Raw genomic sequence first — 23,479 nt, 5'->3', positions numbered from 1 at the left:
CAGGTTGGTTCAGGCACCCAGAGCAGCTGGTAGACATAAATCACTGCCAGGAGGGGAGCTGGGCAGTCATATGTGTGTGAGAGAGAGACACCGTCCCTTTCACTTGCTATTGTGGCACACTTGGTGTGGAGGGACAGGACTTCAGGATGTTTCTGAGGAGGTAGGCATGGGGCAGGCTCTGTCCCTTAAGGCAGAGCAGAATGTAGCAGCCGGCCTGCTTAGTGAATTCCCCCAGAAGTATAAAACAGTTCTAAAAGTTTTAAGGCTCCTTTACATTGCCAGAGTGGTGTGAAGGACAGTAGGCCTTAAAAATGCTTATGGTGCTTTACTGATTAGAATTGGTCTAAATTTTTGGACTGAAAAAATGTGCTCCCTGCACTGTTTGCTACTGACTTTTCTGGTGATGGTCAGTAACCGATATAAATTGAGTTTGATTCCCCAGCCCTCACTTGCTCTTCAGTTGCCTATGATGTAACACTGAGCATATGGCTGTATATATTGGTTGACTAATAACTAGAAATAAAGGATCAAACCTCGCTACATTACTATTAGGCAAAGGGGTTTGGGGATTTCTTCTAATGCTACTCACTCCCCTTCTCCATCCATTGTATTGTAGTTTAAATAAATTACCTAAATAATTGAAACCAGCATGATTACATTATTTTGACAAATAAAATATGCTGAATTTTGCAAAATTTTAATATCGGGTGCAGAATTTTTAATTTTTTGGTGCAGAATTCTCCCTGGGTAGCCCATACCCCACTTCCCCCAGCCCTTGAGCTGTCAGTTTGGACACAGCTGGGATGAAGAAGATAGGCTGTTTTCCTTCGTTACAACGCTCCTCTTCTGCCCATACAAATACATTATTCAAACATTAATTCTCTAGCACAACTTACACTGTAACACATAGTGACAGAGTTCCCTTTCAGACAATGGAGTGCAACCAGCTGTGGCTCCGGGGCCCACAATGCAAGTGACAGGCTCCTAATGCAGTCCCCTGGCAGTGTATTAATGGCTAAAAGGCTATTGGTCATGGAAACTTACAAATACATACACAGCTGCCTTTCCCTGAGAAATCCTGGAATGTTGGGCAGCTAGAGACGGAAGGGAGCCTGTTCCCATCCAGCAGGAACCAAAAAGTTCAGGTGCTGGGTAGGCTAGTGCTAACATGAGGCAATTCTCGGCTGGACAAGATTGTGGATGCACAAGTGTTTCTGAGCCCCAGTCAGGCAATGAAACAGACACTGGACACTGCTTTCTCTGCTGTGTACATTTAGCAGTGGTGTTTTTCTAACCATAAATCAGTGGAGAATACTGTAAATCTCCACACTGTTCTGTGAACTAACTGAAGAGGCAGGCTGGGTGGAGCAGAAGCCGGGGAGCCAGGCAGTCCTGTTTAATTTCTGCTCTGCCACTGACTTATTGTATAGCCTCCCTCTGCCTCAGTATCCAGCAACAGGGCAATACTAAGGCTCACCCAGGCTGGGAATCTGTGACGATCAAGCTTTTATTTGTAGGGCACTTGGAAGATGTTAAGTGCTAAATATGACTAATAATCTTCAGGTATGGGTGTGGTATTGTCCCCAATTTACAGACAGGGAAACTAAAGCTTGGTCTACACCCGTGGTCCTCAACTGATTTACCCTTGTGGGCCACATATGCAGCTCTCTCTGTGTTACATGGGCTGCATCCACACAATATATACACTACCTGTATGGCTGTGAGGATGTCACATGGGCCACAGCTGTGTGCTGATTGGGCCTTGGGTTGAGAACCACTGGTCTACACTTAAAAATTAGATCAACCTAGCTCCATCGCTCAGGGCTGTGACAAATTATCCACCCTGAGCACTGCAGTTAGGTTGGTCTAGCCCCTGCTGTTGGCATGGCAGAAGAATTCATCCATCTACCTAGCCACCTGCCTCTTGGAGAGGTGGGATTAACAACACCAATGGAAAAGCCCCACCCATCAGTGCAGGAAGGGTCTACATGAGGGTGCTGCAGCCCCACAGGTGTGCCACTGTAGCAGGGGTAGTGCAGACATTGCCTTTAGCAACTGCTAGGGTATGTGCAGAGTCAGCATTGAAATTCATGAGTTTCATACTCCCAGGACCCTGCTCTGGCTAATGAACAATGCTGCCTCCTACAGGCGCTAGTGGTTTTACAACTGGAAGGGTGTGAGTTCCACTGACTGAAGTTGTCATTCTAAGCGAAGGAAATGGTAGGAAAGTTCTCCTCCACTGGAACATGTGATTGCCAGTGTAGCACCTCCAGGGAGATCGCTCCTCGTGACAGGTACGACAGGGATCAGCTCTAAGGCCCTACTGCAAATCTAGGGGAAATGACCTCTTCTCCGAGCTGCGATACTACCTTCAGCTCCTACTATTCTAGCGCGGGATCAAAGCCAAGCGTTCAAGTAATGAGAGGTATCAAAGGCTCACAGTGACCATGTTCTGCACTTGCCTGGTACCATTCAGGGAAGGGTCTCAAAGCACTTTACAATCAGTAATGAATTAACCCTCATCTCATGCCTGGGAGGGAGGTAACAATTCTCTCTGGTTGACAGAGAGGAAAACCAAGGCACAAAGAGGTTAAATGTAGATCATTAGTTTGTGACTGTGAACAAGCAAAATGTCTGTTCCATGCAGCGATGGAAACACTCAGGGGAGTCACTCCTGGCCAGAGAGCAACATGTACCCATTGGGGCTGGATAAAATCAGAGCTGGCCCCCCATCCTCTTCCTTTGATTGGCTTCACAGTGCAAATGGATGGAAGCCCCTCCGCTGGGGGTGCTGTCTGACAAAGTCCAAGGGTTGATCCAGGTACATTGTGGGATAGAGGTACCACATGACTACGCCCGAGGGGTTAACGATGACAGTGAAGTTCTCTCCAGCCTTCAGGCCGCTGATGATCCCGCCACTGTACACATCCTGTGCCTGAAAGAGACATGGTTGTTACCAGCATTTCCATGGTTCCTCTCATCCCAAAGTATGTAAAAAAACCCTTTACTTCCAAGGCAGATGAGAGATCCCAGGAATTGTAGCCTGATCTGGCAGGCCAAGTAAGCAGCTGTGCAGCGGGGCACAGTAACGCTACACAACAAGGGCAGACTATTGTATCCAGCCCCAAGGGATTTTGATCAGAGGCTGCAGGAGTGGGAACGACTCCATTGAAAATACCCAGAGTCAGAATGATCCCAGGAAACCCAAGGCCCATGATAATGCTCCCCCTATCACCTCCTAGAAATCTCATCCACACACTGACCAGGCCTAACTCACTTTGATCTGTGAGAGCCACAGGGACCACAGCCTAACTGCAAGCACACCATCAAAGTCCCAGAGCCAGGCTAGTCAGTGATTTGGTACGGTTGCAGCACCATCTTGGAGTAAGAATACGGGCAGGAGCTTTGGAGCTGTTTCCACACTCCCACAACATGTAGGGCCCAGCGCCCACATTCAGGACTGCAGCATTCAGAGTTTAGCCTAATCCCTGGCGTGACTATGCCAGGGGAGGGATGAGTCCCAGCACTAGTGGGTGGATGTAACTGGGTCTGTGGCTTTGGCTTGTGGTCTCCAAAAGTACTACGTGTTGTGTGAGGCTGAGGGTGGGGAGACAGAACAAACAAACACTACATTCTGGGGAAGAGAGTAGGAGTGGGACTCTGAACCACAAAGCATCGTGCGTGAACATGGGGGCTGGGCTCCCCACTCTGTGGAGATAAGGGGCCTGCGTGGCAGGGGCGTTGGGATGGGACCTGGTGTGCTTTCCCTGCTCACCTCGTACATGGCGCTGGTGGAGAAGTTGAGCTTGCTGAGGGAGGTGGTGTAGCGGTACGGCATGTCCGTCCGCCGGCTGAGGAAGACCAGGGCACTGGCTGAGTGGGAAAGCGGGCGCAGGAACACCTCAATATGAGACTTCTCCTAGGGAAGCACAGGGGGGAGTAGAAAGAGGGAGTTTAGGTGCATTTCCAGCTTCTCTGCTCCTCTCCCTGCAGCTGCCACCCACTCCCCCAAACGCTCGTCAGCTCTTGGGATGGCTCATGAACCTGCCCTGGCAGGGGCCTGGAAGCAGCATGGATCAAGTCTCTCTGCTGGGCATGAGGTGCCCAGCCACACACTGACACATCAAGCATCAGTAGGAGGGAGTGAACTGGGGTTGTTTGATGGCCGCCCTCCTACCCACCGTGGCCCCAGAGTGAGTCCCAAGAATAACCCATTCCAAACCAAGAGACAAGAAAGGGCATGGGAGGACAAACCAAGCAGCTGAGTCCGGTGGGGAGGGAATGGAGGAGGGGAATACTAGAGCTGTTTAACAAGCATGTCTTAGTTCAACTCTTCCCCTGGGGAGGCCTCCCCAATATTGTGCTTACCCCATAAATTCCCAGCTAACCACAGCCATTCCCTGACTTGGCTCACCTTCTCCCCTGACGCCCAGCCAGTCCCTCTCAACGGCTTTCCCCCCCCCCCCCCCCCATCTACTCCCCTCTCCCTGGCCCTTATGCAGTTGGGTTCCCACACGCGCTCTTCTGTACCCTAAGGACTCTGCGGCCCTGGATTCCCAAGGGGTCCTGGTTGATTTTGATCATCAGTCGGTTCTGCAGGATTTCCCTGGAGCTGCGGGAGAGGGTGCGGAGGTCTGTGGACATGAAGAGTGGGGCAGCCAGCACCGTCCATAAGGCCATCTGGGATCGGGACTGTTCATCACTGAGGCCAAAGTTTCCAATGATCAGCTGTGGCACAGAGAGGGAGGAGCCAGGCAGCGGGGTGGGGTGGAGAGGGAGAGAGTGGAAGAGCAGAAGGGCCGGGGAATACACATTAGCAAGACAACTGCTGCTCTCAGTGGCAGGACCCAGCCCATGGAGAGCACTGGCATCCTGGCAAGCCCTTTCCCTCCCCTGCAGGTGGAGCATACCCAGCTAACACAGTCGTAAAGATGTCCAGCCCCATCTGTGCTCAGTGATGTTAAATATGTATTAATTATAATACCAACACTTTAAAACCCACCTTGCCCCTAGTCTAGACAGGGCCTTTCACGGTGGATGAGGGATGTGGCGTGAGGGTTAGGTAGCTCTGGCAGCCTACAGACCTGTATTGTGTGCCACGGGCTAATGAATTCCTGCCAGCCATGATCTCCAATTCTCCACCCTGCTTCTAGACAGGAAATCCCTGGAGACCTTCCTCTCCACCATCCACAGCCCAAAATTACCATGTCCGGGTCATTCCAGTGGCCAGGGCCAGCCACCGGCTGCAGCACATCCTGATTTGCTGAAAACCAGTCCACGATGTTAAGGACGCTCCTCCAGGAGTCCTGAATGTCACCATAGTTACGCCAGAGGTTACAGATGTTCGCCAGGAGGGTGTAGTTCACCTGGAAGAGAACAAGGTGTACAGGGGGAGGCGCTCGGGAGAGAGGGGATGTGACCACAGAGCTGTGGGATACACCTCTGTCATGGAGCGGGGGGAAAAATACCCCCCCACACACACACACTCACACTGTACTTATCATCGCTAGTTCAGAAGCCACTGATGAGACTCACTGGGAACGCTGGGCTCAGTTCAGAGCAGGGCCGGCTCTAGGCACCAACAAAACAAGCAGGTGCTTGGGGCAGCCCATTTGCAGGGGCGGCAGCTGGCAGGGATCCAGCCTTGGAGCTGAGACCCCATGGGACCCTGGGAGCTGTAGTTCCTTGGTTAGCTCCCTGCCTAGAGAGCCAGCCCTGGAGCAGGGAAAGAACTACATTTCCCAGCATTCCCTTGGCCACTATCAACAGGAAAGGGAGCAGGAGGGAGTGAACTGTGAACTGGGAACAAGTGTACCCAAGGAGCAGGCAGCTTTGGCCCAGATATCCCCTTGAGAAGACATCCCCAGACTGGATTAGGGATACTGGTGTGACCTCACCTTGCAGCCCCCAAAGAAGGAATTGGGTGGAATGAATGGACAGTGCCCCTCTCTATCTGAAACCTAGCAAGGCAGGTACGTGGATCCCACTAGAATTTAAAATGAAAAGTAAGGGAGGGGAGGCTAGAGGCCTTGGGCAGCTTTAGATACAGTACCAGGCATGTAGGGGGATTTCCACTTCTGAGCCATGGAAACAGAAATTGACTTTTCCTTTCCAGATTTAGCTAATATTCAGAAAGGGAATCTAGCACCTGCCTTCCAGATTTGAACACCTCAAAATTCAGGAGTGCTCAAGCTCAATTTGGGCAGCTGTTACTTCATTTCTCCCAAATCAAATATACTGATCCACTGTAACTTGCTGTAGAAAAAGTAGGATAAAATTGAGCAAGAAATGCTTCCCAGTGGTTATTCGGACTGGAATTGCTATTTTCAACAGCCATTGCTTTTTGTTTGTTTGTTTAAAAGGAAGACAGTGATATTGCATTGGCAAATTCCCCATAGAAAGAAAGAGTGGAACAAAAGAATAGTAAAGGCACCTCAACTTTTCTTCATTTATATAGGAGAGTCTTATAATATGCATCCAGATATCCTCCAATCACACAAGCTGAAAATTGTTCCATTTTACTGCAGTTCTGTAACCATATGGGAACCAATTCTGTCTGTGTTCTGTGCACATCCAAAATTCCTGCTCTATGACCCGCCCTGGGAGCAAGTTACCACTGACCTGGAGAGCCCAGGGCTGGGGCAGCAGGGGGTGCAGGTGTAGGGGGGGAAAGCCCAGGGCTAGGATAGCAGGGGATGGGTGGGGGGGCACTGGTGGGGGGGAAGGGGAGAGCCCAGGGCTGGGGCAGCAGGGGATGCGGGGGGAGCCCAGGGCTGGGGTGGGGGGCAGCCAAACATTTTTTTTGCTTGGGACGGCAAAAAACTTAGAGCCGGCCCTGGTTCAGAGAGCCTTAGTGGCCAAAAGGTGTTGATGGATTTGAGGGAATCCAGAGAAGTGCAACACCAAGCAACTAAGGGGCAAGGTGCCTCATTTGTGGGGAAAGCGGAACAGCCCGCCTAACCAGCTAGAGGCAACTGGGGGTGGGGGAGGACACAATGACCATCCACGAGTACACTTGAAGGGTGTAAGCAATGGGGGGGATAAGGGGGATTGTTCAGGGTGATTCAAAGGCCTAGAGCACAGGTGGGGGTGGAATGGGAGTGCACCAAGGGAAAACTCATGATCCACTGTGGAGGAGCCTCCCAGGGGAGTTGGTGGAAGGCCAGTCATTGGAGACATTTAAAACTGGACAATGCTCTGAAGAATAGATGGGTAGGGAATGATCCTGGGTTGGCTGGGATAGGGATGGAGAAGAGGTGTCCTACAGGCCTCTTTTCCACATTTAACTTCAGTGATTCTCCTGTTGACATCACCACTTTTCAGGAGTGTCCTTTTACATTAACAACCTGGCCCAAAGATTGGTACCACTGCCCTTCTTCCTGCACCCCAACCTGGCATCCTTCCATGTGGATCCACAGCCTGTCTGACAGCTCACAGTCCCTTTGGGAGGTCAGTGCACACAAGCCAATCATAGCAACTGGGGTGGAGGAGGGGTAGGAAAGGAAGGCATTAGGAATTCATACAACGCTGAATAAAAGCTCTCCCCCAGGACAGACAGTGCAGGACGTTTAGAGGAAAATCAAAGGAACCCCAGATCTGCCAGGGCAAGCCTTACCTTGGGTGGAAGCCCTCCCTGATACGCTGGCCAGCTGCAGGAATAGGCAATGGGACGGCCTGTTGCATTCAAGGCCATTGCCATTTTAGGGTAGCCTTTGAGAGACAAGAAATCCAATTGGTCAAGGAAATGGCTGGCATTGACCAGGGGGAAAACAGCAGCACTTTCTGGAACGATCACTCAGATGAACCTAGTTACATGGATTTTTAATGTGCTATTTTAAGAGACACACAAGTAGAAAGAAAGGGGCTCAGGGATGGTGGGGGGAGAGGAGAGGTGAATAACAGAAGCTGCCTTCCTTAAGAAATCAAATATTTGAGGGCTTCTCCACCCATACTCAGATCCTGAGGCTGAAACCTATCCCCCCACACCATCAGAACTGCCAAACCACCAGGTCCCCCACCAAAACACAGACCCATCAGACAAGCCACTCTCCGACCACCAATGGGATTTCTGTAGAAAAATAGCTCTGTCTTATGGCCAGTAAGGACAATCTCCCCCATGCTCCCCATGACAACACCCTATGCATGTGTAAGGGTCTTCTCTGAAGGTTCTGTAGCCACACTGTAGAGCAGGTATCTTGGACACCTTCTAAAATCTTAGCTAGGGACCTAGCCTGGAGATGAAGATCCAGAACGGGAGGCACAAGGAAATGCCACGACGTGAGTTTGTGCCCGTTAGCAGAGGGGTTCTCAGCCTTTTACCAAGCCAAAGTCCCATATTCAGCCATTTCTGCGCACCCCTCTTGAAACGTGCCACCAGCGTCCTCAGAGACTGCCCCACTTCCCCTGGTGCTTCATAGGAAGCACCATGAGCATCAATGCAATGAGTTACGGAGATGGGGAGTAGGAATCGAGATGGCAGCCCAATTCCCCTGACATGTGCAAGAGCACACACAGGTTGCAAGAGCCTTTGCTTTAGCATAAAGAAAAAATGTCGTCTTAGTTCCTCTGACACCGAGGACAGTAACAGTGGTGTGGTTCCAAGTCCACACAGCCCAGGAGACAGTCTTTACCCTGAGCCTGCTCGTCTTCTGATGAGTAGCAGCCATCCAGCTTCAGCATGTCCACGCCCCACTCCGCAAAGGTCAGGGCATCCTGTTCGATCCGGTCCAGCGTGGTGCCTGGGTAGCCACCGCATGTGTAGTTGCCCATGTCTCCGTAGATGCCCAGCTTCAGTCCCCGGGAGTGCGCCTGTGCAAAGGAGAGGGGTGTGAGAGAGCCTGAAAGCCCCTGGCTGCCACTTGGAGCAGGTGTGTGTTTGTGGGGGGAGCATGTCAGAGTGGACAGCGCTTTAGCTTCTCTCACTGCTCTAGAGCGTCCCTTCCCACATCTCTCAGGTCACGGACCTCATGCCTCAAGGCCACGAGATGTGATGTGACTGAAATACCGAGAACCCACCCTGTTCCCCATCTCCTGCCCCTTCCCTCTCTGGATCCTGCCTTTACACCAAAAGAATCAGCTCACGTAATCTGCCAAGGCTTTGATCCCTCTGGGAAAACGCTTGGGATCTGGGATCAGTTTCCCTGTTGCGTCCCGCTTCTTCGCCATCCAGCAATCATCTATGTTCACATATACGTAGCCCAGTTCCTTCCAGCCATCGTCCGCTAGACGATCTATCATGTCAACGAAAAGTTTCTCGCTTCCTCGGGGATGGGGAGAGAGAGAACAGGCTCAGAGCAGACAGAGGTAACAAAACAAACCCATTATTAATAACAACACTTAGCACGTGCTCTTCTGTATCCCCAAAGGCTGCTACAAAAACCATTGAGTCATTCAACCTTTAACCAAGATGGAAAAGACCTTTTAGGTTCCATCCTCCCCGTCACTGCCAATGCAGGGGTCGGTCTCCACAGCAGAGTCTCGAAGGCTTTGTCCAGTCCAGTTTTAAAGGACTCCAGTAATGTCCACTTCTCCTGGGAGTCTATTCCCTTGTCCACCAGATCTCATCAATAGGAAATGTTTCCCATTATTCCTCCTTGTAGCTCGCGGAGCCTGAACAATTCTAAGGCACTTATCTGCCCTCCGTGGCTAGTATCTGAGCCCCTCACAATGTGCAATGTATTTATCCTCACCATGCCCCTGTGAGACAGGAAAGTGCTGTTATCCCCATTTTGAAGATGGGGCAATGGAGGCTGAGGTCATATAGGGAGTCCATGGGGAGCAGCAAAATGAACCTGGGGCTCCCAAGTCCCAGACTAGTGCTGTAACCACTGAACCATCCTCCCTCTCTTTACTCGCCTTGCTGTTTACACCCTTCATGCATTTGTCAATAGAAGCTAGATCCCTCCCTCAGTCCTCATGGCCTGTGCAGACAGACACATTTTGTCCATTCACTCTCTCCTTTCAAATCATGCCCTCCAACCCCCATCAGCAGTTTTGTTCTTTAAATTCTCTCTCCAGTTTCTCAATCTCTCTCCGTTACTGAGGTCCCAGAACAGAACACGCAATTGTCGGTGGGGACCTCATGAGGCCTGTACGGAGAGGGGCTAGCCCCCTCCCTCATCGGCCATCCCACCTGGAGTTTGTCAGCTCCTGGGCTCCAGACTGAGCCTCAGGGGGCCCTACCAAAAGGGCTATGACCCATATTGCTGCCAAAGTCCCCTCACCCCATTCCTGGCCTGCTTGGAGCTAGGGGAGGGAACAGAAGGAGTTAGAAACCTCTATCGGGGACAACAGGGACTTGGGAGGCTTCTGCATGAGGTGATCTGGGCCTAGAGAGAGACAGTGAGTGCGGATCAGGGAGTCGCCATTGAACTCCCACTGCTCTGAAACTTTAGTTGCATAGATTGGGCAGCTCCAGCACTGCAGGGACCGGCATCCAGAGAGAGATCGATCCAACCCCGCACGTGCTGCCAAGAGGGAGTTGAGACCAGGAGGATTCCAGGCCAGGGAAGAGCGAGCCTGGCCAGAGTCTGGAGAACACCCTGTCCTGCCCAGGGGTGAAGAAAAAACGTGAAGGTGACTTTTATTGAAGTTAGCCAATGCCACAGGGCTGCAACACTCCATCTCAGGATGCACTACCTCAGCCTAGCATCTTCCTTGGGAAGAAAGGGTTGGAGGAGTTTGAGAGTGTGCGGAGGTGGGGAAATGGCTTATTTATCCATGTTCATCAATTAGTTAACCGTAACCCTTTCCTTCCCCAGATCCTAGCTTCCTGTTCCTAATAAAGTCCCCCTTTGTTATGCAGTTATTTTTGGTGTGCCATTCCTTTGCTGGGATTTGTTTTATTTACTCTATTGTCCCCTGTGTCTTGGGCTTTCCACCCCTTGCCAGCTAATAGTATGGTCACTGATTTCTCAAGGGCTGGCCGCCCTGTGTACCTGGCACAGCAAGGAGTCCCTTGAGTGGAAGCACCAGGAAGGAAAAAGCCAGGCAACGCAAAGAGAATGGACAAGCTCCAAATATTGGTGATTGGTGGGAGAAGAAAGGGGGGGAGGCTTTGTCCACCCCTCCGGGGGAGTGGCTACAGTTACGATTTGTATTATAGTAGCATCCAGAGACCCCAAGCAGGACCAGGACTGCACAGTGCTGGGAGATGGTGCCCATGCAGAAGAGCTTGGCGTCTGAGACGAGCTGCTGTGAGGGGGCATCACAGAATGACCACAGGGAGGGGAGGAGGTTGTGCAAGAGTCACAGTGACAGGAATATATAATTATATAGACTAGATAAGTGAAAAAAAAATACATGGTCGGGGCTCATTCATATTATATCTACATCAGCAATCCCTGCGGGGCACCCGGGCTGTGATGTCTCTTCATACTCAGCTCCAAAGCATGAGTCCTTTCGCCACACTGCAAGATCATCATCCTCCACCTTCCCTGACTGTCAGGAGGATCAAAGAGTGAGGAGGGGAGCCAGGGAAATGGCTGCTTGATCATTTTACAGGGCCGAGAGGGACGGGCTGACAACGTTTCAGACCTCAGGCTGGTGCTACAGAATGCCCTTTGGCCTTTGCTTTAAGCACAGTAGTTCTTGGTGTCCTCAGCACAGAAACAAGCAGCCTCCTGATTCACCACAGCGTGGGGGCCCCGGTGTGTTTCTGCTGCTGGAGAGAGAGGAAACATTGTCCCTCCCCTTCAAAAAACAGTGTCTTGTTTCTATGGGGGGGGGGTGTTGAAAGGTCTGCTGGGATTCCCTACACTGGACAGGAGATTCCCAAATTAGATCTGACATTTCCATGAATAAGAACAGCAAACACAGAGACAGCCGCTGGAGTACAATTAGGGGATGTCAACCCTGTGGCTTCAGGTCACAGGTGGAACACCCCATCCCTCCTGTAAGGAGAAGGCCGTTGGCTGCAGCCAGATTGTAAGGCCTAAAGCCTAAGGCCTTCGTCTGCAGCCAGATTCCAAGAGCAGCCAAGCAGCAGCCATGAGATGAGAAGCAGGAAGTCACATCCTCACATTCCAGCTAAATTACATTAAAACAATGTAATATCGGGCTGTTAAGAAGGCGATCCTGTTCTAATGGCACCCGCCATCACCAGATAAAGAAACAGATCTTAAGATGGTTTAAAAAAAAAGAAAAGAAAACCTTAGTTTGATAGCATCCTGTCTGTCAAGAAATCATTATTATTATTACTTATCAATAGTTGTGGTTGTGAAATCTTCATTTCTTTATTGTTTTGTCATTATGGTCCTCACTTCCCTATTGTTTATCTGTATGGTCTCTGTGTCGTTCTTTAATTGTTTCTGTCTGTTAAATAATTTTGCTAGGTGTAAATTAAGGTGGTGGGGTAGGATTGGTTCAAGAATTTTGTTACACTATGTTACGATTGGTTAGTAACATTTTAGTATAATGATTGGTTAAGTTACAGCTAAAAAGAACTCAAATTTCACTACACCTCTACCCCGATATAACATGACTCGATATAACACGAATTTTATATAACGCAGTAAAGCAGCACTCCGGGGGAGTAGGGCTGCACAGTCTGGTGGATCAAAGCAAGTTCGATATAACGCAGTTTCACCTATAATGCGGTAAGATATTTTGGCTCCCAAGGACAGCGTTATATCGGGATAGAGGTGTATATAAACTGGGGTCCAAAAGGAAGTTCTTTGGGAATCAACTCCAGTACACAGCCCCAAAGATCAGAGCTGCCAGACCTCACCACTCGGCCAATGATACCGTGCAGAAACTGGAGTCCCCCAGATGGACCTGATCCTGACTGGACATCAAGAAAAGTTCATCTGTCTTATTGGGAGTGGCGAGCACTGTATGTGTAATGTGTGCATTCTGTTTTTGGTGATTGTTAATAAATAGAGGTGATGTAGTATATTACTGTGTAAGGCTCTTTCACTGGTAAAAGGTCCTGCAGAAGTAGTATACACCCGGAGCCCTACGTACTGGGAAAGGGTGTGGGTACTTAAATTGACCAGGTTAGTTACACCCTGAGCCCTACGAATTGGGTAAGGGTAGGTGCTTTTTGCCTGGAGCCCTACGAATTGGGAAAAGGTGGGGTGCCCTAATGTGTGCAGGCATAATTCATTTTGCTAGGTGTAAAATTACCTAGCTGGGGCCAGGAAGAAGTGTCCCTCCAGGATGTCATATTGCATAATTAAGTGTGTGATGACAATTTTAAGTCTTCCTCTGAAGACTTGGTGCTGCTAGCGGTGGGAGACAGATGAGATGGACCAGTGCGGCGGTTTCCATGTCTTCAATGGCTTTCACAATGTTTTAAAATTACTCTTCATGGCACAGAGATGTGATGGTGCAGGAGTTAGCAATCTTTGCCTCACATCTGACTTGAGTCACACGTGAAATGAGTCTGGTTCTCTCACCTCAGATCCTCATGAGCCGGATGCTATGGCACAACCTAGCTCCTGCTTCTCTGCAGCCTCCTCCGCCACTCCCCAAAATGTCTCTGTTCCAACCCCCTAACTACCACCCATTCCTTTTATTTCCCCCAGCTGCCAAAGAGCTGGTAAGGGCAAGGGTGGGGGGACTCATGTCCAGGGACTGAGAGTGAGTGAGGGGTGTGGAGGAGATAGGGCATGGGAGGGATGGACTCTGACTGAGGTGTCTCTGAATGGCGGGGGAGCACATGAAAGGAGGGGGATGCTGATGCTGCTCAGGGTGTCTCTGAGTGAGGTGGGAAGGGGCATTGGCTCAGCCCAAGGTTCAGAGTTCCCCCTCTGCCTTCGCTCCTCCAAAGCACTGAAGCCAAAAGCTATTCAAACAGAGCACTACAAAAAGGTGATGCTTTAGCCCTTGACATGCAGAGGGGAAGCGTGGGAACTCCTCATGGTGCCCTCAGCTGCAGGGCGAGCCAAAAGTGAGCGTAGTTTGCCCTTTCTCTCTTGACGCCTTGTCATCTCCACACAGAACTTCCAGATACAGCTCCCGGTGTTGCCTCACTCACCTGATGCAGTTGTCAGGGTCCGTCTCGCAGTCAGTGTTGCAGCGAAATCTCTCCCACGCCAGCCAGCCCATCGGGGGCGCCTGCATGAGCCCATTCTCCAGAGCCAGGGCACGGGCCACTAGGGCCAGGCCAGAGACAAAGGCTGCCAACTTCATTGATCTGGAGCGAGGGATAAATGCTGACAAGAGAGAGACAAAAACCTTTCAGTGGAAAGAGCCCTCTCCTGCCTCAGAAATCAATGGGGTCCACTCGGGGGATCCTCCCTCTGCAGTGGGTCATCCAGCAGGTCACAGGGCTCCACCCACCCATCCACCACACACACACTGTCCATGGGGAGGACTATGAGGAGATATGGCATGTCCAACCCACTCCCCCAACCCAGCTTTATGCAAATCATGGCCCTTTGTTATCAGCTTCAGGCCACCCCAGCTGACCTATTTATGTAGGGTTCTACAGTGGCTCTAGTTGTTAATCACCCCTCTCGGCCTTTGTTTAGCTCGGAGGGGAGGTTGTATCATCCACTCATTACTGCGTTAGGGTTCCTTCCATTGCCCCACTTCCTCTTCCCTCTAGTCCAGCTGCCTGAGAGTGTTGTCATTGTTTCTCCACAAACCCCATCTCCAGTATAGCAATCCGTGAGTAACCCAGAGCCCAGACTGTAATTATGCATGTTACTACACCACCTGCACCCCAACACTCCACCCATATGGCCTCCTAATATTCTACCTGTACGCCACTACGCCATCACATACCGTCCTGCACCCCCAAAGCTCCAGAGGAAGATACTTGCATCCTGGCCCACACATCCTTCAAAGCACCATGGTGTCAGGTCCTCCTCTCAATTACTCATTCCGGTTTGCACAGCAATCCTCCTGCATTCACTCCCTTACGCCCCGTGCATGCCAGTCTGCCATAGCAAAATGGCTCAGTCCAATGCCCCATCTGTCCCCCCAAGCACCTCAGTGGTGACAGTTGCACCCCAAAGCACCACTGTATCCCTACCCAGTGTACACCAGTGCCATCATCTACTAGCAATGGCCCAGCGCACTCAGATGTCCCGAACGTACACTCGCTGCCAGCCCCATAGTTCAGCGACACACCCTCCCAATATCCTCTCTGAGCTGGACCATTGGCTTTGGTGAACTCTCTGTTTCTGCTGTCCTGAGGGGGATGTAGTGTTCTCTGGCTCAAGGCTGTAAGGTCCTTCTGCTCCTGGGCCACAAGTGTGATGGGAACAAACAGGTGATCAAAATCTCAACCACAGGGTAGTGCAGACATGGGGCGGGGGAGGGAGTGTGTCTACACAGCACACTAACCCCAGGCTCTGACACAAGTTTGAGCCCAAGCCCCACTTCTGTCCACACACAAGCCAGTCTGACTTGAGTGGCAAGCACTCAGCACCTGGGTCCTAGGGCCCTGCTAGAAGGATGGATCAGAGCCAGGTCCTGCTGCGACTCAGGTCCAAGCCCTGTCATTTTGCAGTGTGGACGCAGCTCAAGCTGCATACCCGAGTCCGTAGTGCAGTATGGACACGTTAGCATGGCTGTGAGCCCCGGGTCTAGCAATTGTAAGCCCAGGTTTCTAATGCAGCGTGGGCTCAAGCACAGCGCTCAAAACAGAGTCCACAAGCCCAGGGTTTACAATGCAGTGCACATGTAACTAGGGGGGTCCTCTGTGGTGACTTCAGGCAGCACAGGCTGTGTGGTTGGCTACTCAGGTTGTTACAGAGCCAGAGACAACTACAGAGCCAGTGTGTGTCCAGCAGCCTCAGTAAAGAAGCCCGCTTTGTGCTCATTCCAGTGATCTCTGTCCTGGGAGATACTCCAGACAGGAGCAGAGAGGATCTGGATGCGTGGGGTGCATTCAACTACACCCATTTACTTGGCAGCCCCAGTCCTTCCTGGTTTGGCTTGTCTTTTTCTAGTCTTTGATTCTCACTTCTGCCTTAGGAGACCTTCAATAATAAGTTGAGCGGAAGAAATGTATTTGCTTTGGCTTGCACTGTGTTTAAAGTCAGATCCTGCTGCTTATCTGTACAACATCTCCAAACTGTGTCCTTCCCTCTCCATTCCCACTGCCAAGGTATTAGTCCTGCTCTAGTAATCTCTGTTTTGGCCATAGCACCTTCCTCCTCTTTAGCCACCCGGCTTCCTCCCTCTGGCCCATTTAACACTTTGCTGCCAGGATAGTCTTCCTTCCCTTCTGCTGGCCCCAAGTCCCTCCCCTCTTCTTGAATCTGCACTGATTTCTCCTCATGTTCACCATACAGCTCAAAGGTCTCCTTGCTCCCCAACCTCCTCAGAATCTGACTCCACTTCTGCTCTCATTTCTTGTTCCTACGCACTCTGCCCTGCACTACGCTCTAGCCACTTTTCCCTCCTGACTGTTCCCTTTGGGGGGTGCTGGCACTCAGGGCTGAACAGAGGGTTTTGGGAGGCGTGGGGCAAAATCTGAAACTGAGGCCCTCCCTTTAAAAAAAAAAAAAAGACTATCACTGAAGGGCAGTCCAGGGGGTAGGGGTGGGTTGGAGGGGAGTCCACACCGCACTCACCCCACAGCAGTGGTTTAGCTCCTGTACCATGGGGTTAGGCCCAGCTCCGCTCTGGGCGTTGTGACCTGGCACATGGGATCACCGGGCCACTCAGGTTTGGCCCTCATTTTGGAGGGGCCACCAGGCCAAATTCCATGAGTGGCACTGCGACCCCCGGGCCAGGTCTCAATGCCATTCAGCTCTCAAACAGGTGCTCAGGGTAAACTGCCCTTCTCTGGAGCACTAGTACAGACAGGCTGCCAGCCTTCTAACCCTGTTCTGAGCACATCTACACAACACAGTGCTTCTCTCACGGAAAGAGGTTCTAAAGGGCTTGCATCAGGCGTTTAAATGTGGTTGTGGTTAGAAAAAGTGCAATGTTGTCAACTTGCGCAATTTCATTGCGACTCTTGGAATAGTTGGTGCTTTCCTTCAAGCCCCAGCTCCTGGAGTCATGTGATTATGTGGGAGATGCTCAGCATTTAAAAAAAAAAAAACAACCAAGCTACAGTTTCTCTCCACAACCATGAAGGTTAAAAGCTTGAGAACATGACCCCCTAAATGCTATATCCCACAAAGACAGAACGAACCCCAAAGGTATTACTTTAAAAAAAAAACTGATTTCAGCCAATTGCATGATTTTGGGGGACTATCTCATGATTTTGAATGCTTGGGATTGACAATGTTGAACATACATGATTGTGTAAAAATGGTACTGTCTTCCTCATCTGCTCCCTGTGGATCTTCTACCTGTCTGTTTAAGTTAACGACAAAGACAAATTGCGGGTGCTATTTGCCCGGAGACAGAAGTGAGGATACAACGTAAAGCAAAGCAGCAACCCTGGCACTGCTGGGGAATACCTCTAACATAGAGGCCTCCCTGGCCAGCCCAGAGCTAGCTCTGCACCTCCCCATCTTTGGTGCAGGAGTGCAGCAGGGGCTTTCCTACACCCCAGATATTTACCAGTTGCCCACAAGCACCGTGAGATCCAGGGCACAAAGTAAGACAGTCCCAAGGGCTGGTTAACCTGCACGAGGGGCCGAATCAGCCCCCAGCAGCTCCAGAATAGGGCAGGGTCCAGCTGCTCCCCCTTGCACTGGATTCTCCACCAGTCCAAGGATGACACGGGACCTGTGTTTGCAATTCAAGAGGACCGCCATCAGTACAACTAGAGGAACATCCATCCCATCAGGGGTTGTTCGATAAGGGGCTGGAAAAACAGAGTGGCCAGGCAGTCATACTAGAGGTTTGCACACTTTCTTGTTCATGTAGCCAAGCTATGTGTATAATCCACTTGCAAATGAAGGCCCAACTGGGGAGGGGCTGACTGAAGTGGAGGGCAAGGGACCTGGCTGGAGGGCGGGGCCTGGCTGAAGTGGAGGGCTGAGTGGCCTCACTAGGGGAGGGAACGGCTGGAGTGAGGAAGGGGCCCGGCTGAGTGTTCAACTCAGCCTACATAAGGAACGAGGTGTGTGACTGACTGGTCTGTTCTATGTGCAGGCAGCAGCTTGCAGAGGGCACCAGAGCTTCCTCTGCCTGCAGTACCAAATGGGCATTCTGTGGGCCTGATTTCAGTGGAAATGAGACTTTTCTGGTTTTCACCCAGCTCACTAGGGTTCTATCCATCGATACCTAGAACATTCCCCGAAATTTTGGAATTGGTCTGGTGCAGTTCTCAAAAGTGACAGAGAAATGCCGTTGAGTGGAGTGTAGGGCCTTGTGTTGCTTGCCCAACCAAAAAGAGAAACTTGGTCTAAATAGTACAGAAAGGAGAAGCTGTGGTCGAGGTCTGGGCAGCTGCCTCTAGGCTTCCCCTTTCTGTTGAACAAGGTATAAATCTAGTCTGGAGATAAGGAATCAAATCTTGAAGTGGTCACAAGTTCACAGAGAGATACACACAGACAGCAGGGAGATTACAGCTGTACAGACTGTTTGCTTTTTTGTAACTTTAGCTGCAGACACCAGGGCAACAGCCACATTATAAATACCTAGATAGATAAGATAGAATCAAGCATGGCAGGTCTCATTACTCCCCGAGGAGATGGGTCCATATGATGAAACCCTCATTCACTTCAGCTCCAGTCAGCACTGGTGAGGCCTCAGCTGGAGTACCGTGTCCAGCTCTGGGGAAGATGTGGACAAACAGAAGCGAGTCCAGAGGAAAGCAACGAAAATGATAAAGGGTTTAGAAAATCTGACCTATGAGGAAAGGTTACAAAAACTGGGCATGTTTAGTCTTAAGAAAAGAAGACTGAGCAGGCACCTGATAACAGTCTTCAAATAAGTTAAGGGCTGGTAGAAAGAGGACGGTGATCAAATGTTCTCCCCGTCCACTGAAGGGAGGACAAGAAGTAACAGGATTAATCTGCAGCAAGAGAGATTGAGATTAAGATATAAGGAAAAACTTTTTAACTGTAAGGATAGTTAAACTCTGCAGTAGGCTTCCAAGGGAGGTTGTGGAATCCCCGTCATTGGAAGTTTTTAAGAACAGGTTGGACAGACACCAGTCATCAGGGATGGTCTAGGTGTACTTGGTCTTGCCTCAGTGCAGGGAGCTGGACTAGAAGACCTCTCCAGCCCTACATTTCTATGATTCCATTACAGTTTCTGCACAGGAGGGTCCACATGGACTAAAATAGCAGGGAGAAGGGATGCTCCTTGTCAGGACCAAGTTGTACTGCCAGAGCTGTGTAGAGAAATCTAGGGCAAAAACAACAAGCAGTGGCGGTGCAACGTAGGTCAGGAGTCAGGTGCAGCTGCAATCTGTGTGCAGTAAATTGGCATTAATGAAGGGTGAACAGTAGCTAATCTGAATCCAGTCATATAAAGCAATGAGTTTCCTTTGGGAAAAAATTGGGCCCTTGTATATGGGCCAGATTGTAACCATATCACCAAACTGACTGGGCTGGTCCCAGCAGAGAAATACCTACCTTTTGACCTGCCACAATCAGAGCACCCACCTGCAGCTTACCCACCACTGGGCAAGTATGTTCAGGTTCTCAAGGTCACAAACTCCTCCCAAAACATGAAGGAGAAAATGATTTATACCATACTGAGATGCTGGGCTTATGCTGAATGCTAAAGAAAAGTGGTGCGTAGGCAGCTGCATTTGTCCAGACAATAAAAAATAAAGAGAAGCAGAACTCCTCTGTGGTCTGGAGCACAGGACTGGCTGGAGACACGTCCCTAACTTCTGCCACTGACATGCTGTGTGATCTTGGGCAAGTCTGTCTGGCTCAAATCCTCTGGCATCACTTTCCCCCCCAATCTCTAAACTGGGACAATAACCTCTCCCAGGGGGTTGTGACGCTTACTGCGTTAACGTTTCTCTAGTGCTTTGAGACCTTCAAAGGGAAGGTCCTACAGAAGCGCAAAGTGTTATTTTTTATTGATAAAGGAGACGTGTTAAAGAAAGGACTGGGACGTAGCCTGCTCTAAAAGCTCAGGATCACCTTCTCGCTTTGATCTGTGCACAAAACTCCAACGGATATCACAATATGATCATGGAGATGCTGAATGTGCCCCCTAAATTCTTTAATACAACTGACTGTTCATAACACACTGCTTCTTCCTAGGGGCCCCAGTCCAACACCAGGGAAATCAACAGGAGTCTTGCCCTTGACTTTAACGGGCATTGGATTTTGCAATCTCCCCTAAGATAAAATTGGGAAAGATCCCCAGAGATCTGAGAAGTTTGAGGCCCCCACCTGGGGGAAACAGTAGTAATCTAAACATACTTACAATGAGGGGATAAGCAGCTCAGAGACCTGGGGAACGGGGACATGGAATCTTTAACTTTTAGTTTATTTGTCCCAAACTAGCCCCAGGTCAGTAGCGATTGCAAGTTGTTACCATCTGATGGCTTTCCGTGAACTGCGTGGAGCATTGAAGGGTCTCAGGCCAGCTCCTACCGGGACAGATTGCTCACGTTGCAAAAAATCACCTACACAGCTTGCAGCCTCAGCAGAGGTCAAGAATTAACCAGGTCTAGAGTCGAGTGAACTATTCATTATGAACAACATAGCTAATGAATTTGATCCTGGTTTCAGGAATTAGCCATGATTTTGACTCATTTTGTTATTCATAATTGTGCAATGAACATATGCTAGCTTATGGGGTGACTGTGAATTATTAGTTTCAGTTATTCATTATTCAGGGTGTGTTACTGGTTCCCCAAGTCACATGGGACTGTTTATGCTCCTCATCTCAAAAGACCAAAACTTTAATAACAAAATTCCTGTTCCACCCCAGACTTCCTGTGTGACCTTGGGCAAGTCACTTGGTCTCTCTGTGCATCCATTCCCGATCCATACAATGGGGATACTAGCACTTCCCTACCTCACGTACATTAAAGATGATGAGAGACTCAGATACTACGGTGACAGGGGCCATATAAAGAGGGTGAACACTCCTGACACCAACTGTGATCCCCCTTGTCTGCATCTGAATTCGGGTGTTCACATCAGGAGCAGCCACTCCCCAACGTTGTGCAAACAAAAACCGACTCCAAAAACGTTAAACAAAGAGCCAGGCAGGGGACAGGCTGAGAGGAAAAAAGCAATCCAGGGCTGGGACAAATGTTTGTGAATCGTTTTGCCTCCAATCACTCAGTGCTAGATCATGAAAAATAGGTTATTTTTTTCATCTTTAGGACTAGCCCTGCCTTGAAGTACATTAATGCAGGAAGCTGGTTCAATATGCACTGTACCTACTCTGCAGCTAAGCAGAGCACTCTGGTCTCCTGTGCTAGTCAACTGGCACTCTTCACCAGGGAAGCAAAAGAAAATCTGAATGGCGGGATGGTATTATTGCACCTTATCAACTGAAAAAGAGCAGTCCCTGGATAGGAAGTGACCATAAACCAACTCTGGTCTCAGACAGGGTGGTAGGGTGACCAGATGCCCCGATTTTATAGGGACACTCCCGATTTTGGGGTCTTTTTCTTATATAGGCTCCTATTACCCCCCACCCGCTGCCCCAACTTTTCACACTTGCTGTCTGGTCACCCTACGGGGTGGAACACTGCACGGTCCATGCTAATGGAGTAGTCTGCATCTAGGAACCCAATTCAAACTCATCAACCACTGGAAACTAAGCGCCTGGAAAGAAGCACATGGCTGATCTCTGTGTAGGCGGAGATGGAAAGACGTAGCTGCCGAACTAGCAACCCGAAGTCTGCAGCACCTCATCCTGCAGGATCCCAGGGCACTTTTAAGATTGTACAGCTAGAGCCCCCCGCTGCCAAGCAGCCGCCTTTGGAGCGAAGGAACAAGCAGCATCAGCCCTCCCCGCGGCTGGCAGGATCTGTCCGGTTCTTGTGCCTCCTCCACTCCGTGGAGGCCCTTGTAGCCGGCTGAGCGCCAGCCACCCGCCCCGCCCCAGCGCGGCAGCCCCGTGTGCCCGCAGCCCGCGGAGCCTGCCCGGGCCCCTGCCGGCTCACTTACCTGGGAGGAGAGGGATGGTCCAGGCGCCGGTAGCTGCTGCAGCTGAACAGCTCTTACCAACCTAGCCAGGGGAGGGCGGGCAATCACGTGATCCCCAGCCACTGATCTCCTGACTAACCGGTTTGGTGACTTCGGAAAGCCGGGGCGTTCAGAGCGTCAGCTGACCGGAGCCTTGCCGGACTCCCGAGCTGGTGTGTCCCTCGGGAGCCGCCGCGGCCGCTCCCGGTGTGGGAGGGGAGCAAAGACGCCCACTTCCCGACTCCCGATAGGAGGAGTCGGGGGCAGAAGAACAACGCCCTCCCCTTCCCGATTCCGCATTGTGGGGCCTCAGGCTGTACGATCATCATAACCCTGAGAGAGCCGCCTGGCTGGCTGGGGCGGGTGACAGGACGGCAAATGTGAAAAATCAGAACGGGGTAGGGGGTAATAGGAGCCTATATAAGAAAAAGACCGAAAAACCGGGACATCTGGGCACATTAGGAGGTGTGCGATTGCTGAGCCTGTGATCAATACCAGGTCAGCCTGGGCGCACACAGTATTTACCTCTCTAGATATGATTGTGGTTTCTAAAGGCACTATTATTATAGTTGTAATATGGTAGAACTTAGAGGGGTTCCACTGCATTAGGCCCTATACTCACCCTGTGTCTACACACGCACAATCGTCCAGTGGTTACACTACTAGCTTAGGACCTGAGAGACCCCACGTTCAATTCTTTCCTCTGCTAGACTTCCTGTATGACCTTGGACAAGGCCCAGAACCTCAAAAACATTTTGGTAAAAACAATGGCAGATAAATGCCTAAATACCTTTGAAGATCTGGGCGTTAGGCCTTGTCTACACTGCCACTTACAGCGCTAAAACTTTCTTCGCTCAGGGGTGTGAAAAAATACACCCCTCAGCGATGCAAGTTTCAGCGCTGTAAAGTGGCAGCGTAGATAGCGCTACAGCACTGGGAGCTAGTCCCCTCGCGGAGGTGGTTTTATTACAGCGCTGGGAGAGCTCTGCCGCAGCTGTGTAGACAACCCTCTGTGCCTCCAGGGGCGCTGGAAAAATGTTTATACTGGGGGCACAGAGCCATTGAACCAAACTGTAAACCCTGTATATGATGGAAACCGCTTCAAGCCAGCGGGTGTGGCAGCACCCCTAGTTCCAGCACCTATGTGTGCCTCTGTTGTCCACCTGTAAAATGGCTCTTCCCTACCTCCCGGGAATGTTGTGAAGATAGATACTGTCTGGGGTGAGTTGCAACCACACATGCCAACCTCAGAGCAGACTGCAAAGAAGCAGGGCAGAGACCCCAAACTGGTGGTATATGCCCAAGAGGACTATCTTGTCACTCAAGCAAGCTGGACTTGGTGATAGTTGGTTGCTATCCACCAAAGATCACAAAATATTCAGGTTTTTCCCAGTCTCAAGAGACCAGTCACTTACACTGGGTCAATTTGTACCTTAGATCTCACACCAAAGATGCTTGCGGCCAATCCTATAATAAACTATCTAAGGATTTATTAACAAAGAAAAGAA

The 23,479-nt window shown here is 50.5% G+C and overlaps 1 protein-coding gene across 2 annotated transcripts; it reads right to left on the bottom strand.

Moving 5' to 3' along the window:
* Positions 1–681: 681 nt before the first annotated feature.
* On the bottom strand, positions 682–22,193 carry NAGA (alpha-N-acetylgalactosaminidase). 2 transcript variants are annotated; one of them, XM_054030536.1, is made up of 9 exons: positions 21,954–22,193; positions 13,979–14,156; positions 9,082–9,256; positions 8,631–8,808; positions 7,616–7,710; positions 5,205–5,366; positions 4,531–4,728; positions 3,776–3,919; positions 682–2,935 (listed from the first exon to the last, which is right to left on the bottom strand). In XM_054030536.1, exons 2-9 carry the CDS (start codon positions 14,131–14,133, stop codon positions 2,753–2,755), a joined length of 1,290 nt encoding a protein of 429 aa, XP_053886511.1. In that variant the 5' UTR covers positions 14,134–14,156; positions 21,954–22,193; the 3' UTR covers positions 682–2,752. The 2 variants fall into 2 exon arrangements, with proteins under 2 accessions (XP_053886511.1, XP_053886519.1); XM_054030544.1 differs by lacking the exon at positions 21,954–22,193 and having other exon boundaries at positions 9,082–9,260; positions 13,979–14,153.
* Positions 22,194–23,479: the final 1,286 nt, after the last annotated feature.

Source organism: Malaclemys terrapin, chromosome 1 (assembly GCF_027887155.1).
Source record: "Malaclemys terrapin pileata isolate rMalTer1 chromosome 1, rMalTer1.hap1, whole genome shotgun sequence".
Taxonomy (NCBI): domain Eukaryota; kingdom Metazoa; phylum Chordata; order Testudines; family Emydidae; genus Malaclemys; species Malaclemys terrapin.
Note: the sequence above shows the minus strand (reverse complement) of the source record. Positions and strands in the feature narration are given on the sequence as shown.

Bases quoted from the DNA above. Each gene is read 5' to 3' on its own strand.
- NAGA (XM_054030536.1), bottom strand. From the start codon at position 14,133: ATGAAGTTGGCAGCCTTTGTCTCTGGCCTGGCCCTAGTGGCCCGTGCC. The intron at 9,257-13,978 runs GTGAGTGAGGCA...TCCCCGAGGAAG, and splicing joins GACCCTGACAACTGCATCAG to CGAGAAACTTTTCGTTGACA. The intron at 8,809-9,081 runs GTGAGCTGATTC...TCCTTTGCACAG, and splicing joins TCAAAGCCTTGGCAGATTAC to GCGCACTCCCGGGGACTGAA.